Source organism: Neomonachus schauinslandi, chromosome 13 (genome assembly GCF_002201575.2).
Source record: "Neomonachus schauinslandi chromosome 13, ASM220157v2, whole genome shotgun sequence".
In the NCBI taxonomy this organism is placed as follows: Eukaryota; Metazoa; Chordata; class Mammalia; order Carnivora; family Phocidae; genus Neomonachus; species Neomonachus schauinslandi.
This window is the reverse complement of record NC_058415.1, coordinates 39,853,426-39,870,870: the sequence shown is the minus strand read 5'-3', so window position 1 is coordinate 39,870,870 and position 17,445 is coordinate 39,853,426. Positions and strand designations below refer to the sequence as shown.

At 37.8% G+C, this 17,445-nt stretch overlaps 1 protein-coding gene across 9 annotated transcripts in view; it reads left to right on the top strand.

Moving 5' to 3' along the window:
- The window catches only part of NFIB (nuclear factor I B), a 450,766-nt gene that overhangs the window by 403,625 nt on the left and 29,696 nt on the right, over window positions 1–17,445 (top strand). For 3 of the 9 annotated variants that reach the window (XM_044920495.1, XM_021682440.2, XM_044920498.1), the window contains exons 7-10: window positions 4,657–4,791; window positions 8,633–8,817; window positions 13,133–13,298; window positions 16,418–16,500. In XM_044920495.1, the coding sequence (XP_044776430.1) occupies window positions 4,657–4,791; window positions 8,633–8,817; window positions 13,133–13,298; window positions 16,418–16,500 (569 nt within the window). The remainder of the gene's footprint in view (window positions 1–4,656; window positions 4,792–8,632; window positions 8,818–13,132; window positions 13,299–16,417; window positions 16,501–17,445) is intronic. The other 6 variants (XM_044920499.1, XM_044920500.1, XM_021682444.2 and 3 more) reach the window with 3 other exon arrangements.

Sequence of the window (17,445 nt, the reverse complement as noted above, 5' to 3'; positions counted from 1 at the left end):
TCAGTCAGCTCAAACACACACACACACACACACACACACACACTCACTCACTCACTCACTTTATGGATAGAACAAGTACAAAATAATAATTAAAAAAAAATCCGTCAGATAATATCAGACACAAACACAAGATCATTAAGGAAATCTAGACCTCCACAGTCCCAGGAGGGAATGCTTAAAGAGAAAATAAATCAAGTTGGTTCAGTGGATAAAATACTGTTCTATAGCTGGAATAAGAGGTAGAAAGACATCATTTTCTAGCCCAAGGGAATGTCATCTGCAAAGGAAGAGTTAGAAGCACATTCCTCCTGGTTCCCTCCTCCTCCAAGAGGCCATAAGTAAATGAGTTTGGCTAAAGCTTAAATAAAATGGAATGATAAGGAAAAGAAAAATATGATACCATCATATATCTTAATGTGAGGAAGATATTGTTTGAAGGAGAGGATTTCCTTCCTCCTTCTCCTTCCTTCCTCCTGGAAGGAGACTAGACAGGAAATTTTTGATTTAACCAGGTACAAGCAAAAAGCACTGAGTGGAAGCTACAAGAAACAGAAAAACAATAGAGAGCTTTTGGAAAGCATTTCCCTCCTGAGATCAATTCATTTATAAATTATTACTTTCCAAATCAAATTTAAATGTCTTTGTCTGATGGCAAGCCCTCACTGACTCTGCTTCTTTCTCATGCACCACCAACTACTCCTGCCTCCTTCCCACCACTAGAAACACGGGCTAATCCTTTTCTTATCATCTTGCTTCTCTTGCCAACTTCTTTATTTCATGTATTATTCAACATATGCATTATTATGTTTGTATTATTATTCAACTTATTATATATTTATATATTATTCCGCTTTATTATTATTTAACTTATTTTCAACTTAATCTTTTTATGTATTATTCTTCCGGCTTGAGGGACAATACACTGTGAAAAGCATGACATTTGTTTTTTTCCACAGAAAGGTCACTTAAAACCATCTCTCCTATATATTCATTCCTCAAACATTTTTTTTTTGTTTCTGTAGCATAGAAGTGCATTAAAAATAGAAACAGTATCATTTTTCAGTTTGGCATGAGGTCTACTAGACTGCAGACATGCAAAATAAAATTAAAATCAAAACAATACGAGTTTGAGTCATGATTAAAATGTAATAGCTAGAAACTCTACCCTTCCTCCTCCTAGATAGTTGACATTTTATTTTTATTCTTCCTCCATTGCAGTGAGTTTTTTTTCCTGTGACCGTGGTGGGGAGGGGGTCACTTTGTGTCCCTGGCACACTTGGCATATGCCTTGCACAGGCTGGGTACCAGTATATCTTCACTGGCTGTTGGGCTCAAAAATAATTTCATCGAGTGGGAAGACAATGGCGGTCAAGTCCACTTTCTGCACTATCATTCTTTATCTGTTCCTAAAGAAGTAGTTTCAGTATGGACGGTGGACCTTCTCATTCTTATTTTTACTGTTGTAAGTTCACTTGACTGTTTGAGAAGACAATTTGTGGTCCCTTTTACAACTTGAAGAGTGAATTTTAATTTGTTTCTGCTGTGTTGGCCTCTGTAATTCCTTTGTGTGTTCTGAACACGAAGGTACCATTATTATTTGGTCCATGCCTAACGAGAACCCAAACAATAAATGGACCTGTAATAATTACCCAGGAAAGCCAAGTGCATTATTTTGAGTAAGAAAATGCAAAGGCTTCATTTCTCAAAAATGACGTCATCACCCATCTTCTTGAACTGCTGGACAAACACCCTTGATTTATGTGCTCTTTGCAGAAAGTGACTCAGGTGAATCCTGCTACGTTTAATGAAAATTTGGAAACAGTTACAGTATTTGCAATAGCCTTGATGGAACGTCCCCAGAAATGACAGAACTAGAATAACATTCATTCTGCTTCCCAAGCTCTGGTCATATTTCATTGTTTTTCAATCATGTACAGTAAATGCTCTATTACTCATTCAGGGAGTCTTTTTTTTTTTTTTTTAAGATTTATTTATTTATTTGACAGAGAGAGAGAGAAAGAGAGCGTGCAAGCGAGGGGAGGGGCAGAGGGCGAAGATCCCCAGACTCCCCACTGAGCATGCAGCCCAACGAAGGGACTTGATCTCATGAGCCTGAGATCATGACCTGACCTTGAAACCAAGGGTTGGACACTTAACTAACTTAGCCACCCAGGCGCCCCTCTATATGGAGTCTTTAGAAACTGATTACACTGGTTAATTTTATTTTGAGATCTGTATTTAAGCACAGGTAGAGCATAAGAGTGTCAATAGATTTCTTTTTCTAATAGTTAATTTTAAATTAAAAATTTGGAATGGAAACATTACTTTATCTGCAAAATGAGGGTTGGAATAAAGGTTCTTTCCACTCCTAAAGACCTAGATGTCTATGATTAGCTTCTAGCAGGCCAAAACCTATATTTGTAGTGTTACCTTTTAAAATCACATAGCTCTAAGTGAAATTAAGTATTATTTTTGACATTTTGAAGGTACCTTAGTGAAATGAACTTTTTTGGTCTGTTTTTAAATGGTATCAACATTTTTTCTCTTCTTTTGTAGCAGCATTAATTGCTGTGGTTTCGTTAGCAATTTCCTTTCATTTTTTCTTTTTGAGAAAGATACAAGGAAATCGTTCACCAATGCATCAAAGTTCTGATAGGTTAGTGACAGCCAGCTAGTCACAAATTATAGCTACAAATACACCTGTCATTTTTTGTGGACTGTGATGTCTACTGTTTTAACAGTAGCATATCCATTCTTTAAGTGCCAATGTGCTGAAAACACATATTTAATTTTATTGGATGCTTTTACCAGAGCTTATGTAATTTTTCAAATGGTAAATCATAATGATAACTAGTTTCTTTTATTAATAGCACCATAAAAATTTTTTTTTTTAAAACAGCACGTGAGGTCTTTTTCTCTTGTTAAAAAAATTAAAAATGAATATTATATATATGCATATGTATCTAATATGATGAAGTTTTAGGTTTTTAAAAAAATAACTTCTTTTTTTAGAGCTACAAATTGAAATATTTATAAGTGAAATACTGTGCTGTCTGCAATTTGCTTCAAAGTGAAACGGGGGGTGGGGGAGCATAGATGGGGTAAAGGTGAAATAAGGTTGGCTATGAGTTGATAATTGTGGTAGTGTTATCTACCATAGCAATTTCACACTGCTTTATAGTTCCTTTTTAGCACATGTGTATCCCCTCCCTAGTTTTTAAATTTTTTAGAGGCTGGGGATGCCTGGGTAGCTCAGTAGGATAAGCCTCTGCCTGCACCTCAGGTCATGATCCCAGGGTCCTGGGATCGAGTCCCACATCGGGCTCCCTGCTCGGTGGGGAGCCTGCTTCTCCCTCTGCCTGCCGCTCCTCCTGCTTGTGTTCTTTCTATCTCTCTCTGGCAAATAAATAAATAAAATCTTAAAAAAAAAAAAGTTTTGTAGAGGCTGAAACTTAATCTAGTTCACCATTGTGTCTCCAGCAACTAGTGTAGTGTCTGGCATAAATTAAGCCTTCAAGAAATATTTATGGAAGGATGTATTAATAAATCTGTCTTCTCAAGCGGTCTCCATGATTGCTGTCTCCATTTTGGCTAACTCATCCTCCATGTACTTTCGAGAGGGACGGCCTTAAACTATAAATGTGTGATCATATTTTGCTCATCAGTAGCACTCCCCCATCAGGGCAAACATTCAGGTATTTATACACAAAGTCCATGGCCCCTCATTGTGTGGGTCCTGCCAGCTGCTTGCTCCCTCATTCATCACTCCATCACTTCACCACTCCACAGACTACTTGTACCACTTGTTTTCTATGCTCCATTCTCCAGAACATTTCCTCTCTCTGGGAGTGTCATCCCCATCCACATTTTAAACATGGCACCACTGAGGCATCTTCCTTAACCTGGGGAGGCTGAGGTGGTCACTGCCCTTGTGCAGCAAAACCAGCAAACACCACAACACAACACCCCTGCTTTCAACACACTTCCTCCCTCTCAACTGTTGACAGCCATTTTCTTCTTATCATTTTCATCTTCACTGACAGTGAGTATCCCTATAGCAGTTACTTTGTATTTTTTGTAACATCCTCACTTTACCTGGCAAATAGAGGACACCAATAAATACTTGCATAATGAGCAAATTAAGGAATGTACTTTTTGTTAAACAAGTAATGAGTTTTCCATAGAAGATGTGAAATCAATGATAGACTTACCAGTGGTCCCAAAAGTTGTTTTTCACATTTGCACCGGGTTTTCTTCTGTTTTTTTCCACAGTGTAGTCAGCAGGTCGAAAGACAAACCCCTGAATCGTATAAATCTAAGAATGAAATGCTGAGGTAAAAATGACCTTGATGTGAACCAAGGTGCCAAAGGAAACATGATACTTAGTTTTTCAAAAGTTCAAGATTTATTTAGTAGGAGAAATAATTCCAGTGGTAATTTTAATAAAGCCTTGGGTTAACTTCAGTGGAGATTGTTTCTGACAGATATTTCAAATCTCCAACATAACTGGGTCTTTGACCCTCAGTACATATTTTGTAGAAGAGCCCAAGTACAGAAATAATGAAATGTTGGAAAATGAGATCTCTTGTTATATTAACGTGAACTTCATAGCTGAAGAAAGTCATAAAGTTTGGGTTCTCCCCTCTTCCTTTGCAGATATGTCTTCTCCGACTACTATGAAGAAGCCCGAAAAGCCACTGTTCAGCTCTACATCTCCACAAGATTCTTCCCCAAGATTGAGCACTTTCCCCCAGCACCATCATCCCGGAATACCTGGAGTTGCACACAGTGGTGAGGAGTTTCAAGCACAAAGGAGAAGTGTCCCCCTTGTTTGCAGAGCTCACTCTCAGGGATGGAGCAAGAGTTTTACTTAGAGCTGCGGGGGCCATATTCTCTCAGCCAAAAAAGGGAGGGTCGTGATCCAATCAAATATTTTTTTTCTAACCAATATATGAGAAAAGAGTTCCAAAGCATTTGCTAAATAACATTTGTGAATGTATTTTTAATTGCCTTTATTGGAAAGATCACAATCCCAAGAAATTAGAAGATATGGGATTCATAGTTATCTTAACTGTAGCTTCAGGATTGGTCCCCATTCTATATATTTGACTAAAGAAAGACGGAATTTCAAGTGTGTTGTTGAGTTTGGGGTATTTCCAGAGGCATTAAGATATACAGACACTATTTCCAGAGATGTTATTTTCTATACAAAAATCAATAATTACTTATTTAGGAGTGAAATTAATCAGAAAAATAAAAGAGGTTCTTTGACAATTTTTTTGGTGCACAAATAAGTGTGGGCTAGTACACTGGATATTATGTCTAATATCTTAATTTACATAAGAAAAATAATACAGTATTTCACATTTATACTTTAAAGAACAATTAAACTAAATCCCCTTTCAAAACTTAAAAGTGAGATATAATTAATAAACAATACTGTATACTTTCTACCTATTATTCTTGAGCCCTAGAAAGGAGTATACTGAATTTTTGGTGGAGAAAGTTTTGTATATAAATATGTTTGTAGCAATACTCTTATTGCCTTAAGTTTATAGATAGGCAATTTTTTATTCTTCCGACAAAATGAATCTGGTTTTTAAACCTTTACTTGAAGGATATAACTTCAGTTATAAAAAAAAGTCCTTAGCTTTGATCTCTAAGTGTATGTTGATATGTATCATTGCTATACTTTAAAAATGCATGGCCTTCACTAAGAGAAGTATAAAATTAAGAAAGGAGTATACAAATCAAATGTGCTATAAAATATTTATATTTGTATTGTTTGTACTGCTAGAATAGGTCAAAAAAATCGGTAACTATTTCATGGATCTGTAATGTTGAATATATTTGAGCAAAATTAACTTAGCAGTCAAATCATCCATGTATTATGACACCTGATTAAAATATTCAGATTTCTGACATTGGGAAAAAATTAAATAGTACACTTTTATATAATGAACCATGGAAACCTAGATAAGCTTTACACCTTGGTCCTTCACCAGATACTTACTAGTATGTAATGTATTAGGGCCTGTGGTAGGCACCTTGGTCATGAGACACAGTTTCCTTCCTTAAAGAGCTCATGGTCCAGCAGGGAGACAAGGGGACCACATCAGCTAGGCATGAAATCTGAGTAGGACTAGACACTTCGAAAAGGATTAGATGCCCAGAAGCGATGTGTTCTTCCCTGAAGTTTAGAGAGTAAGTTCGCCACAAGAAGGAAGAACAAGGCAGGAGGAAGGTTGTTTCAGACAGAGTGAACAGCCTGTTATCAGGAAAGGTCACTGCAGCAAGGAACTGCCATCTATCCAAGGATCCACAAATATCTCCATGTGGCCGGGGAAGAGAGAGTGGCCAGACCTGAGGTCCATGAAGTGAGGCGGGGCAGGTTCCCTATAGCCCTTGAAGACCGTACAAACCCGTGAAGTTGCTGAGCTTTTATTCTGGAAGCAGTAGGGAGCCACTGAAAGATTTTAAGCAGAGAAGTGACTTGCTTGAGATGGTATTTTACAAAATTCATTCATATGAGACTATAAAGGCTGTATTGGAAGGAGCAAGACTGGAGTAAAGGAGACAGGAAGGCTTGGCATTAATGTAGGCAGGAAATACGTGTACATACATGTATGCATGTATGAATTCTTTCATAATGAAGGGAAACGTCTTCTGCCTGTATTTTGCTTTTCCTATTTTCAAGGACTAGAATGACCTTTATTGATACGAAATAGCCATTTTTACTTTCGGTTTGAAATACTTCATTCTACTATCTTCTATCGGGCCAGCCACAGCTTCTGTGAGCACAGTACAAAGGATCCCAGAGCCTGAGCCCTGATTTGATATGTGCCGGTTCCATTGAACAAAGATCTCTTCCAAAACTACTGGGGCCACACTGATCTCAAGCCCAGGGGGACCAAGATGGAGCTGCGTATATATTCTTCAAGGGTTTGTGACAGATGTAGGCAAAGACCATGGTTACATGGTCTTCATTTAGCTGAGATTAAGAGCACTTCAACACCAAGTTAAAAAGATGCCAAACTTAACTTAGGTGTTTGCATCTCCTTAAATTATACTTTCAAATGTGTATATTTCTTCAACAAAGTAGTATGTCAAAAAGGAGTTTCGTTTGAAGAAATATGTAATTGTTCTCTGAAATGCATCCCTTTGACGGAGGATGCACACACTTCAGTGTGTGGAAAGATCACGCGAGGCACTTGTTTAAACTGTACTTTCTGGTGCCTGACCCCTGGGGGGAGTCAAGATCCAGTAGTCTGTGTTTAGGCCCAGGAATCTGCATTGTAACAACAATGCAGAGGATCCCGAGTGACCCGGACATTCAGGAAACAAAGTTGCGACCATAAAATTGAATTTATGATTCTTCGCTGAGATACATTCTTAATTTCTCGTATTTTCTGAAAAAAGCTTTCTTTGGGGAAGATAAGTAATATCCCTTTAAAAGTATATTATATATTTTTGCACATAATTACAAAGTTGGAGATAAGTTAGTCCAGATGATTTTCATTAATAGGTCATGGAAAGAATTTATTTTTCATATTGTTTGCTAAGTTGTCTCATAAAACACTAAACATTTATCATATGTAATTTCCTATGATTTGGATCAAAATATTAAATAGAAACACATTTAATCTTCATTTCTGCTTATACTCGTTGGTACTCTTAATTGTACTTACGTGGTTATGTTCCTCAACATTATAGAGATAATGATTGTGCAATTATATTCTTTCCCATTTTTGAACTTAAGGATTATATTTCAAAAACTAAACAATAAATTTTAGTCATACTGATGTTGAAAATTACAGCACAATTAAACATTGTCTACATCGCATATGTTTTATATATTATTTCCCTTTTATATATAAAATATGTGATTTATTGGTTAGTTAATATGCGTATATGGAAGTTTAAATTCACATTTCTGTGGGTTTTATTCTTGGTCTTATCTTAATAACATCTTTTAAGCTACATGTAATAAAAGAGTAGGAAGGAAAATAGTTACAGAATAGAGCTCTTTTGGTTTTGAAAGGAACATTTTCATTAGGAAAAAGAGTTCCCAGGCCCTACGTTCACATGTTCATAAGCATTTGTCCAATGATCAGGTAATTATTCAGCACATTATTGTTTCCTAATTACTGGCCTCTCTTTTAACCAACCACCCACTAGGACGTATAGGGAAAATGTTTATTTAAAATTGGAGTACACTTCTGTTTTGAATTTCAGTAGAGAGTCTGTGGGTGCCCCTGCCTTTTAATGAATGCTGTGAGTTGGTCTGGATTCAAGACACAAAGACTTTCTGATCAAAGATTGTATTCTGATGGGAAATAACTCTGCTTAAAGGAACATTTTATGGAATATTGGCTTAACCTATAAAAGAGAAACTTCCTTTGTCTAAGTATTCATAGAGCTGGAGAGCCAGATCGCTAGTTCCCCAGAGTGGGGTTGGGTCTGTGTGTTCTCCCTGTGGGCATGGGCGAGGGAGTCCTGCAGGGGAGTGTGGGTCGGTCATGGGGAAGCGATGAGGAGCCGTCAGCGTGGCGGCCTCGCAGGGTCCTGGGGGGTGGGCCGGGGAAGAGGGCACCATGGCTGACATCAGTCTCCCCTTTTCTGTCCTGTGCAGTCATCTCGACTCGAACTCCGCCTCCACCCTCACCGCTGCCATTTCCAACACAAGCTATTCTTCCTCCAGCCCCATCGAGCTACTTTTCTCATCCAACAATCAGATATCCTCCCCACCTGAATCCTCAGGATACTCTGAAGAACTATGTACCTTCTTATGACCCATCCAGTCCGCAAACCAGCCAGGTAAAAATGAGAGAGCAAATGAGATTAGAGCCTAAGGGAGATGGCACAGGTCTGACTCTAAGACATGAAGCTTACTCAGACGGTATGTCTGGCAGAACATCAAGCTTTTGAAATCCATCTTCAGGAAGTTTCTTGGTGACTCAATAAGTTTTTATTTAAGGGTGGCTGAATGACAGGTAGGAAGTGTCTTGCCCCAAAGGGGCACATTTGTGAAGACGTTGCTGGTTTGATGTTTTTGAATTTTCATTGACTGAAAAGAAAGTTTATGCAGAAAGTACATTGACAAAAAAGCTCAGAGCTGGAGTTCACACCTCTGAAATACCTGGTTTAATGCAGAGACAAAGTGCTTATTTCAGGCAGGAGCAAGGTATGCGCTAAAATAAACACACACAAAAGAACTTACAGTTGTATTTATAGACCAACTATTAGGTATTAAAATAAGCTTTGGTAATGTAAACATTGTCAGTGTTTGATGACTACTTGAATATTCTTTGCACAGACATGGCTACATTTAATAATGACTGACATTACCAGAAGTGTCTTTTCTTTTTTCTTTCTCTCTCTCTCTCTCTCTCTCTCTCTTTCTCTTTTTTTTTAAACATTGTGCAGTGGTTTTAGGGACTTTTATTGTGTAAGTGTAGTGACCCATGTGCCTTTCTCACTCCTTAAACATGTGGCTTCTTCTGTAGAGAGGTCACTTCATAGTGATTTGATACAAGAGGATTTTTCATGATCAAATAGATAGGCTTTGTACCAAAGCTGGTACAAATTGTAATATCCCAAATCTGTAATGTAGTTTTGATCTTAAGTTCTGGTATTTGGCATTGCTGCTTTACCTTCAAGACTCCTGCCCACTCATTATATCTTTTAATGCTCTGAGAGATTGTCATAAGCATTCTGTCATCAATGCTGTTCAGTTACTAAAATGCCAGTGAATAGTATGTGCTTATTAATTTAGAATTAACAAAGAAAAGATCTGAAAAAATCATTTTTGGTCGTAATTGTTAAAATGAAGCAAAATGGTCTTTTTTGAACGTTTTATTTTTAATAACAACATAGCCAGCACCATTTGGGTTACTTAAAAAGTTACCTGTACTTTTAGTTCTATTGACTAATAATACTAAACTAAATATGCCATTCTTGAGTTGTGACTTTGTAGTTAAACCATTTGTATTTTAGAAGAAAATGTTCAAATGGTATAGCACTTTTGACGACTATAATAAGAATTACTAAGTAAAACAGTGGGATCTTAATATATCAGTTTAGAAATAAAATTTGCTGTCAGATCATGGATTCAAGAGTCTCAGTTCCATAGAGCATTTTGCTAGACTCAGCTGGGAACAGTGCGCACAAGGTCTGATTTTAATTTGTGTAGAATTTCCATGAATAACAAAGTCTAATTAAGACATCCATTAAAAGTCCTTAACGTTAATTCAGTGTGGAAAATCTTAGAGTTCCATTGGATTTTTTTTTTAACTGATGTCTTAATTAGGCACTGTTAGGGGAAAAATTATGCAAATTAAAATCAGGCCCTTAGTGTTACGCATTTCTTTAATTATTCAGTGCTTGTTTTAGGTATATTTCCATTTCTTTATAAGTTAAGAGGGCATATTAGGTGATAATCTGCCTATATTGTTCTGCTTCTCTTCCTATTTTTAAGGTAAAGACCCAGCTTCTGAGAGAAGCATCTTACTTTCATCTCAATTTAAAAAAAAAAAATCCCCTCTCAGGATTTTGTATAATAGGAGCAACATGCTAGCAGGGTAATCCTTTCCTAATCCCGTTCAACTTCATCTTCAGATGAGATGTCTCTCTTTTCATATCTATGGTGTGAAAGTTCATCTAACAGCCTTAAAAGAGAAGCTTTAGAGTATAGCTTCATCTGTTTGAACCAGTAAAAAACCCAGAAGGAATAACCCTCTCGTTCTTCCAGACCCTGAATTCCAGAAAAGTTGTCTGTATCAGCTTGGGACCGACTTGCTTCTTTGTCAGTTTTATTCTTTTTAAAATGAGAGAAATGTCTGTTGGTTCATGTCGATTCCATTCCAGTAGACAAAGCTTGCAGAATGGGCGAGGTAATATCAGATTCTGTGGCAGCATTTTCTTGACATTATTGTCATTCTTCTGTCCCGTGTTCTCAGGTAGGTCCTATCCAACTGTTTTGGTGAACACACTATACAGAAATGCTTTTTACTACCGAATGTACCACCAATGATAAAACGAAATCGCTCTTCTTTCTTTAGGAAGATACATAAAACAGTCTTTTGCAGTGTTCAGATAACCAGAAGCTGATGGTCTGCTTTAGAAAAAACTACTTTTTCCACTTGAAAGAAAATGCATCTTTCTAGTACACTGCAGAATTGTTTTTATGGGCACATCATAGCTCCTTTGATTTTTAGCTCCAACTCAAAACCAATTAATTTGCATTTCAAAAGAGGACTCTTGACACTTACCTGTTTAGCTCTAAAAATGGGGAGAAAAATGAGGGCTTGTTCACCTGTGGTCCACTATCCCTTCCCAGATTTCCTCCAGCCCTGCACTGATTTTGATTGCTAAGTCCAGCAACTGAGATGCCTCATCCTCCCCACAGCAATTTGGAGATTAATTGCTGTGCACCGATTAGACTGAGACAGTCATGCTATTCAGTGGATTATTTTAAATAAAATTAGTCAAAAGATATAACTCTCTCATAGGTTTCCATAGGGGGAAACTCTGGTCAATTTTCCTGACATAAAGTTAAATACTTAAAATTACTCATGATGAATAGGCAGGATATTCAAGAAGTCCGTTTTCTTTATAGAATAAATAATGTGGCCTCTGAGGAGCCCAACCAAAGACTTAGTTCATGTCTGTGAGTTACAGTATTTAAGTGTTATTAGCTGTTCATCTTTTTGTCTAAAGAAATGTCTCCTGGTAATTTATGTGCAGGTATTTAGATAAATATTCTGCTTCATTGCATTCTTTGCCTTTAACAGTGCTGATTATAAAGACTAAATATTTGTGGAGAATATTCTCATGGCAAATTGTTATGTACACCATACAGTGGAGAATTCCAACATGAGTGTAATCAAGAATAACGTTCTCTGTCTAGAAAAATACATTCCAGTATTTTTTTTTTTTTTTCAAGCAGTGTACCCTTAGGATTTTTTCTCCTACCACAGATACTATTTTCATACCCGGGGCTAAAACTCAGATATTAATATCTTTTCTGTCATTGCCCTGGGGATTTTCTCAGTTGATTCCCACAAATGTCAACAATAATGTTTGGTGTAACTCTCCATGCCCAGCCATGGAGGAGTAACTTAAGTAACAAAGTATATTTGATTGCTCTCTGCTTTACTTAAGCACATTTTCTTTTTAAAAGATTTTATTTATTTATTTGACAGAGAGAGACCCAGCAAGAGAGGGAACACAAGCAGGGGGAGTGGGAGAGGGAGAAGCAGGCTCCCCGCTGATCAGGGAGCCCGATGCGGGGCTCGATCCCAGGACCCCGGGATCATGACCTGAGCCGGGGCAGACGCTTAACGACAGAGTCTCCCAGCCGCCCCTGCTTCAGCACATTTTAATTGACTTTAGAAATCTTTTATTTGTAGCTGTAAAGTCAGGCCTAGTCCATCATTGTATATCATGGTGTGGACCTGAAATTTTAAATGCTTTAAATATCATTCTATCTGCTCGTATGAGTAAATCACCAAAAGTGAAGCGGAGATCCTTGAATCTAAATGGCTTGATGTGTGTGTCCGAGCGTCCCTGTGTGTGACGGAGAGCTAAGAGGTTTTGAACGCAGAAGATGGGCCTTGACTATAAATGATGGAAACTATTGAGTTTGATGTGTTTGAGCTCCTAGATACCCTCGTCTTCTTTGTGTCAGTGATAGCATCATTAGGTGAGAATTGTGTTCTGAAAGCCCAAACAGACTCACTACAGAAAACGAAGAGCAGAGAAGAAGGAGGCATGGCTCAAATTCTCACTAGCTCAGGGAGGACTTACATTGTTGTTTTGGGCTCAGCATGTAAGTCTCCACTCGAGTCTTCGTGCTACTGAATGAAAGGATCAGTCTACCTGGCTCTCAGGGGTGTTGTAAAGATGAACTTACCGATGTACAGTGTTTTGAAGGTGAAGACTTTCTTTGAAACGCTGCTGCTTCTTTTTACTATTAACCGCTGGTTGGTCCCTGTGACTCAGGCTTGAGAGGGCTTGTGGCATTTCCAGCAAGTCCGCAGGGTTCACGCGGCCACGTGCGCGGAGTGGAGCTGTTGGACGAGACGACTGCCTTTTGGATTGTTTCACCCGGCGTTCTGTTTTTGTTTTGTAGCCTAACAGCAGTGGTCAAGTGGTAGGGAAAGTGCCTGGCCATTTCACACCTGTCTTGGCACCCTCTCCCCATCCCAGTGCAATGCGACCTGTGACCCTGACCATGACAGATACTAAACCCATCACTACATCCACTGAAGGTGAGGCAGCTTCACCTACAGCAACCAGTAAGTATTTCTGTAGGAAATGAGAAATGTCCATCAAAGGCGCCATTGGATACCTGATCCAAGGTGGAGAACACGGCAACTTGTCAGACCCGATGGAGATTTCTCATTTATGTGGAACTAGCAGGCATGTATGTGGCCTGGCTATCACAAGCTCTCTCTTATCAAATTTCAGTCCGTACATCATATTTGAAAAGGGAGAAGCGTATTTGTTTGCATAAACAGCTCTAACAAAGATGATAAGTCATGCCTGCTTGTTCAAGGTATACATTGAAAAGACACCGAATAACGTAATGCAGTGTGCAAGGTTTCTCTGTCACCCAGAGAGAGATCAGATAATTGTTACTTATTGGAGCATTCCTAGAGAAATCAGTGCCCTTCACAAGGCAGACTGAATCAGTGCCTCTGAAAGATAATTGCACGTTTATATTACCGTAGGTTATGTCATTGCAAAAAAACAGTTACAGGATGTTAGGTGCGGATGAGAACATTTCGAAGCTGAGTATGAGGCACATGTAAGCTGCTACCTACACTTTCATTGTCTATGACTTTTTTTCTTTTCTTTTTTTTTTTTTTTTTTTTTTTTGCTTATCATGATACATCAGGTATTACGCTTTTTAACATGGCTATCACATTTTAAATGTCAGAGATTTAGCCAGTGGACTTAACAAAGAACGTACCAATAAACCAATGATTCCTTTGCTTCTTCATACAGAATACTCATCAATACATAAAAAATTATTACACAGTTTTTTAATTGGCTTCAACAAAACTACCGGCTTCCTAGAACTGGTATAGCGGAATGGATAAAGTTCCAGACAGGAGTAATTAGCATGCTCCTCATCAATTATGCATTCTGTATCTGAAATTCAGAGGTTCCATTTTCTTTCCTAGAGCAAAAAAAAATCGACATGCTCTGGAAATTTCTAAGTGAAAGTACAGAGACACCACTGGCTCTTTCTTTCTCAGGCTTTGGAAAGATGTTTTCCTTTTTTTTTTTTCCTTTTCTTTTTTTGGTGACTTCTGAAAACCTAGGAAGGAACACTACAAGAAAAAAGGACAATACTTTGAGGGTACAGTGAATTGAGCATTTCTTTCTCAAAATTCATGAGGCCCCATAGCCTAATCAGTCCATGTAGGCTTATAATTCCCATCAATAATCATTAATTTTTGTAATTGGTCAGTTGGTAGAGGGTCCAGTGAGCACTTCCCTGAATGCACAGATGGATGAAATCCAGTCAAGAAAGATTAAAAATTCTTTTGTTTTAAAGGTTAGCTATATACACTACGGCCACTAAAATACTTTTAAAAGTGGATGTGTTGGCTTCTTTTCGCAAAGTCAGCAATTTAAATAAAGGCAAATAGAAAACAAAGATTTTTTTTTTTAAGTTTTTGAAAGACTATCACAGGATAAATGATTCAAACCAAGTTCTAGAAACTTCAGGTACCTACTCTTCTAGTGACATTAATAGATGACACTCAAGGGAAGATCAGACCCAAACGATCACAGCTCTCTATGGGAGTGTTGTCAGCCTGCTTGCTAATGCATTGTTCTTATACTCACCTATAGGTTGGTCAAAAAGGGATCTGATTTGACTAATAAAATTACAAAATACTCAGAGGGAATATCTTGGTTGTATAAAGATGGCTGTATCAGCCCATTTTCCACTCCTGCATAAAAGAAATATAGTGAGTTGTTTTTCTTCCCTATACACAAACTTGGAGCTCTAGCTCCCGAGACAGCACTGATAATGAAAAATTGGTCTTTGAGCTGATAAGTCAATAAAATTAAAGAAAACACATAGACCAGGGAAACCTCTTTCTCATGGCTGGAAAGAGAAAATACCTCAGACTTGTTGCCACTCTATAAGGGTGAGGCTTTTCTCCAGTTGTCCATGCTGTACATTGAATTCCAGGGGCCTGGAGATCGAGTAGGGGCCCCGCTCTTATGGCTGTCCTTGGATGGGCCCCTTTATTCAGGACTAATTAATGCTGAATTGTGAGCATCTTCACTGTTTTAAAAAGTTGACCTAAAAAAGCTTCAATGGATCTAATTCTACAACCCTTCAAATGAACATGGCAAAATTAATATATTTGGTTAAAAAAAAAAACCTTTTGAAGATTAATGTCTGGATTTCTTATTAATCTGATAGTGTTAAACCAAACATTTTAGCTTCCTTCAGACCCGTAGATGTAACGTGAATGGTGAAAATGTAGTTCTTTTTATTCTGGCAGGGAGCAATGGGATTGCTTTGGTGCTGGGAACTCCTTTCCTTGTGAAAACAAACAGAAATCTTTAGGAATAGGGAGACGTTTTCTTTGGAAACTTCACTGTGTACCAAAAAGCACCTCTACAAAAAGTACTTACAAGGTGAGAGTAATTAAGGAATATTCACCATAGGTACTTAGTGCCTGGTGGCCAAGTATTTCAAAGGTGCTACCACCCCTCCCTGGACCAGTCACAAGAAATTGACTTTTTGTGCTTATGGAAAAGAAAGAATTTTTTTCAAAAACATTTCTATCAAACTTAAGGTCATTTTCACACTAAATAGAATACTGACCTAATTCACTCTATATGCTATCATAAATATAGGCTTCTCCTTCATGTTAGAAATACTAGATTTTCTCTTTAGTAAGACATGTTTCTTTCTGTATCATCAAGCTCATCTGCTTAAATCCCACTCATTACAAGCTTTTTCCCAATAGACTTCCAGTCTTACATTTAAAATCACAGACCATCATTGATTATCCCATTATTAGACAACTAATATCTGGTGAAACAGGACAAGTAGGAAAACCCTTCTACTTAGCCAGTCCTTGGTTCCCCTGCAGTACTATAATTGGAGCACATAAGTGTGAGATGTCCACACCAGAGGCCGGCATGTGGTTGATTGGACAGATTTCTGGGGAGGGGGATAAAGGAGTTGAGTTGAGGTCAACCACCATTTCTTTTATATCACTTGGTGTTCACTCAAACAAAAGAATAGGGAAATAGAGACACTTTTTTTTTTTTTTTTTTTTTCGGTTGCAAATCCCACGTCCTGGGTTTTCTTTTACATGGACAGGGTGTTCATTCTGATAGTTCACAATTTTTATCTTTGTTTTTGTTCTTCCTTAATCAGCCTACACAGCCTCAGGCACATCTCAAGCCAATCGATATGTGGGACTAAGCCCAAGAGACCCATCCTTCCTACATCAGCAACAGGTGGGCACGTTTCACCCAGGTGTGACGGTGTAGCAAGCTTTCGCATTGGTGCTCTCTCCATGCTGCCTCTCAGATCTGGACTCAGAATGGGGCTCCCGGGGCTTCTGGGAAAGAAACTGATCATTTCATTTTCCAGAATATTTTCTCATTTATCCTTTGTTTCTTGCCTTTCTAAACAGGGTTTCTCAAATTGGCTCAAGACCTTTTCCATCTCTGTGACCTCTATCCATAACATCCATGAGTAACAGGGTCTCGGCCAGGGTATTTTTCTCAGTCTTATTGGCTATTGAGAACTTACTAGCCTTTAGCTTTTGAAGACAAAAAAATTGAAAACTGATTGAAAAGCCCATTAGAGTAGAAGCAGTACACAGTTTGTGTTTTTGAGCCCTTTCATATTTTCCAGATGTTTTACTCCTCATTTTGGACTTTTAGTCCAAGAGGATGAGTTATGAAGCTAAAATCTCAGGCGATACATCATTCCTGTTTTAATAGGTTTAAATTGGTTTACTGATTTCAGATGTGATAAAACACTTTTTTTTGTTCTGCTTTCTTACATCATTTATGTTTCAAGTAGCATTTTAAATTTCACATCCTCATTAATGCTGTAAATTTAATGCAAATGAAGTGTTTACCCAAACTGTGAAAATATACAGCCAGGATTAATGGTGGCTTATAAACAAATTAGCCACAGTCAAAAGCATGGAACATACCAATACAGAAATCCCACGATTCTAGTTATAGGATGACAGAAATAATTCCAAACACTTCAGAATTTAAATACATTTTATGATGCATATGTTTGCTGCTCTCAAGTTCTGATAGCAGAGTGGTTTGAAATTAACAGTGTGCAAAATATTAAATAGGGAAAAATAGGCTATCATGAATAAGAAAAAGCTGGTATAAACTAACTGGCTCTTCGTTCGAAAGTTGAATGCGCGTATCTCG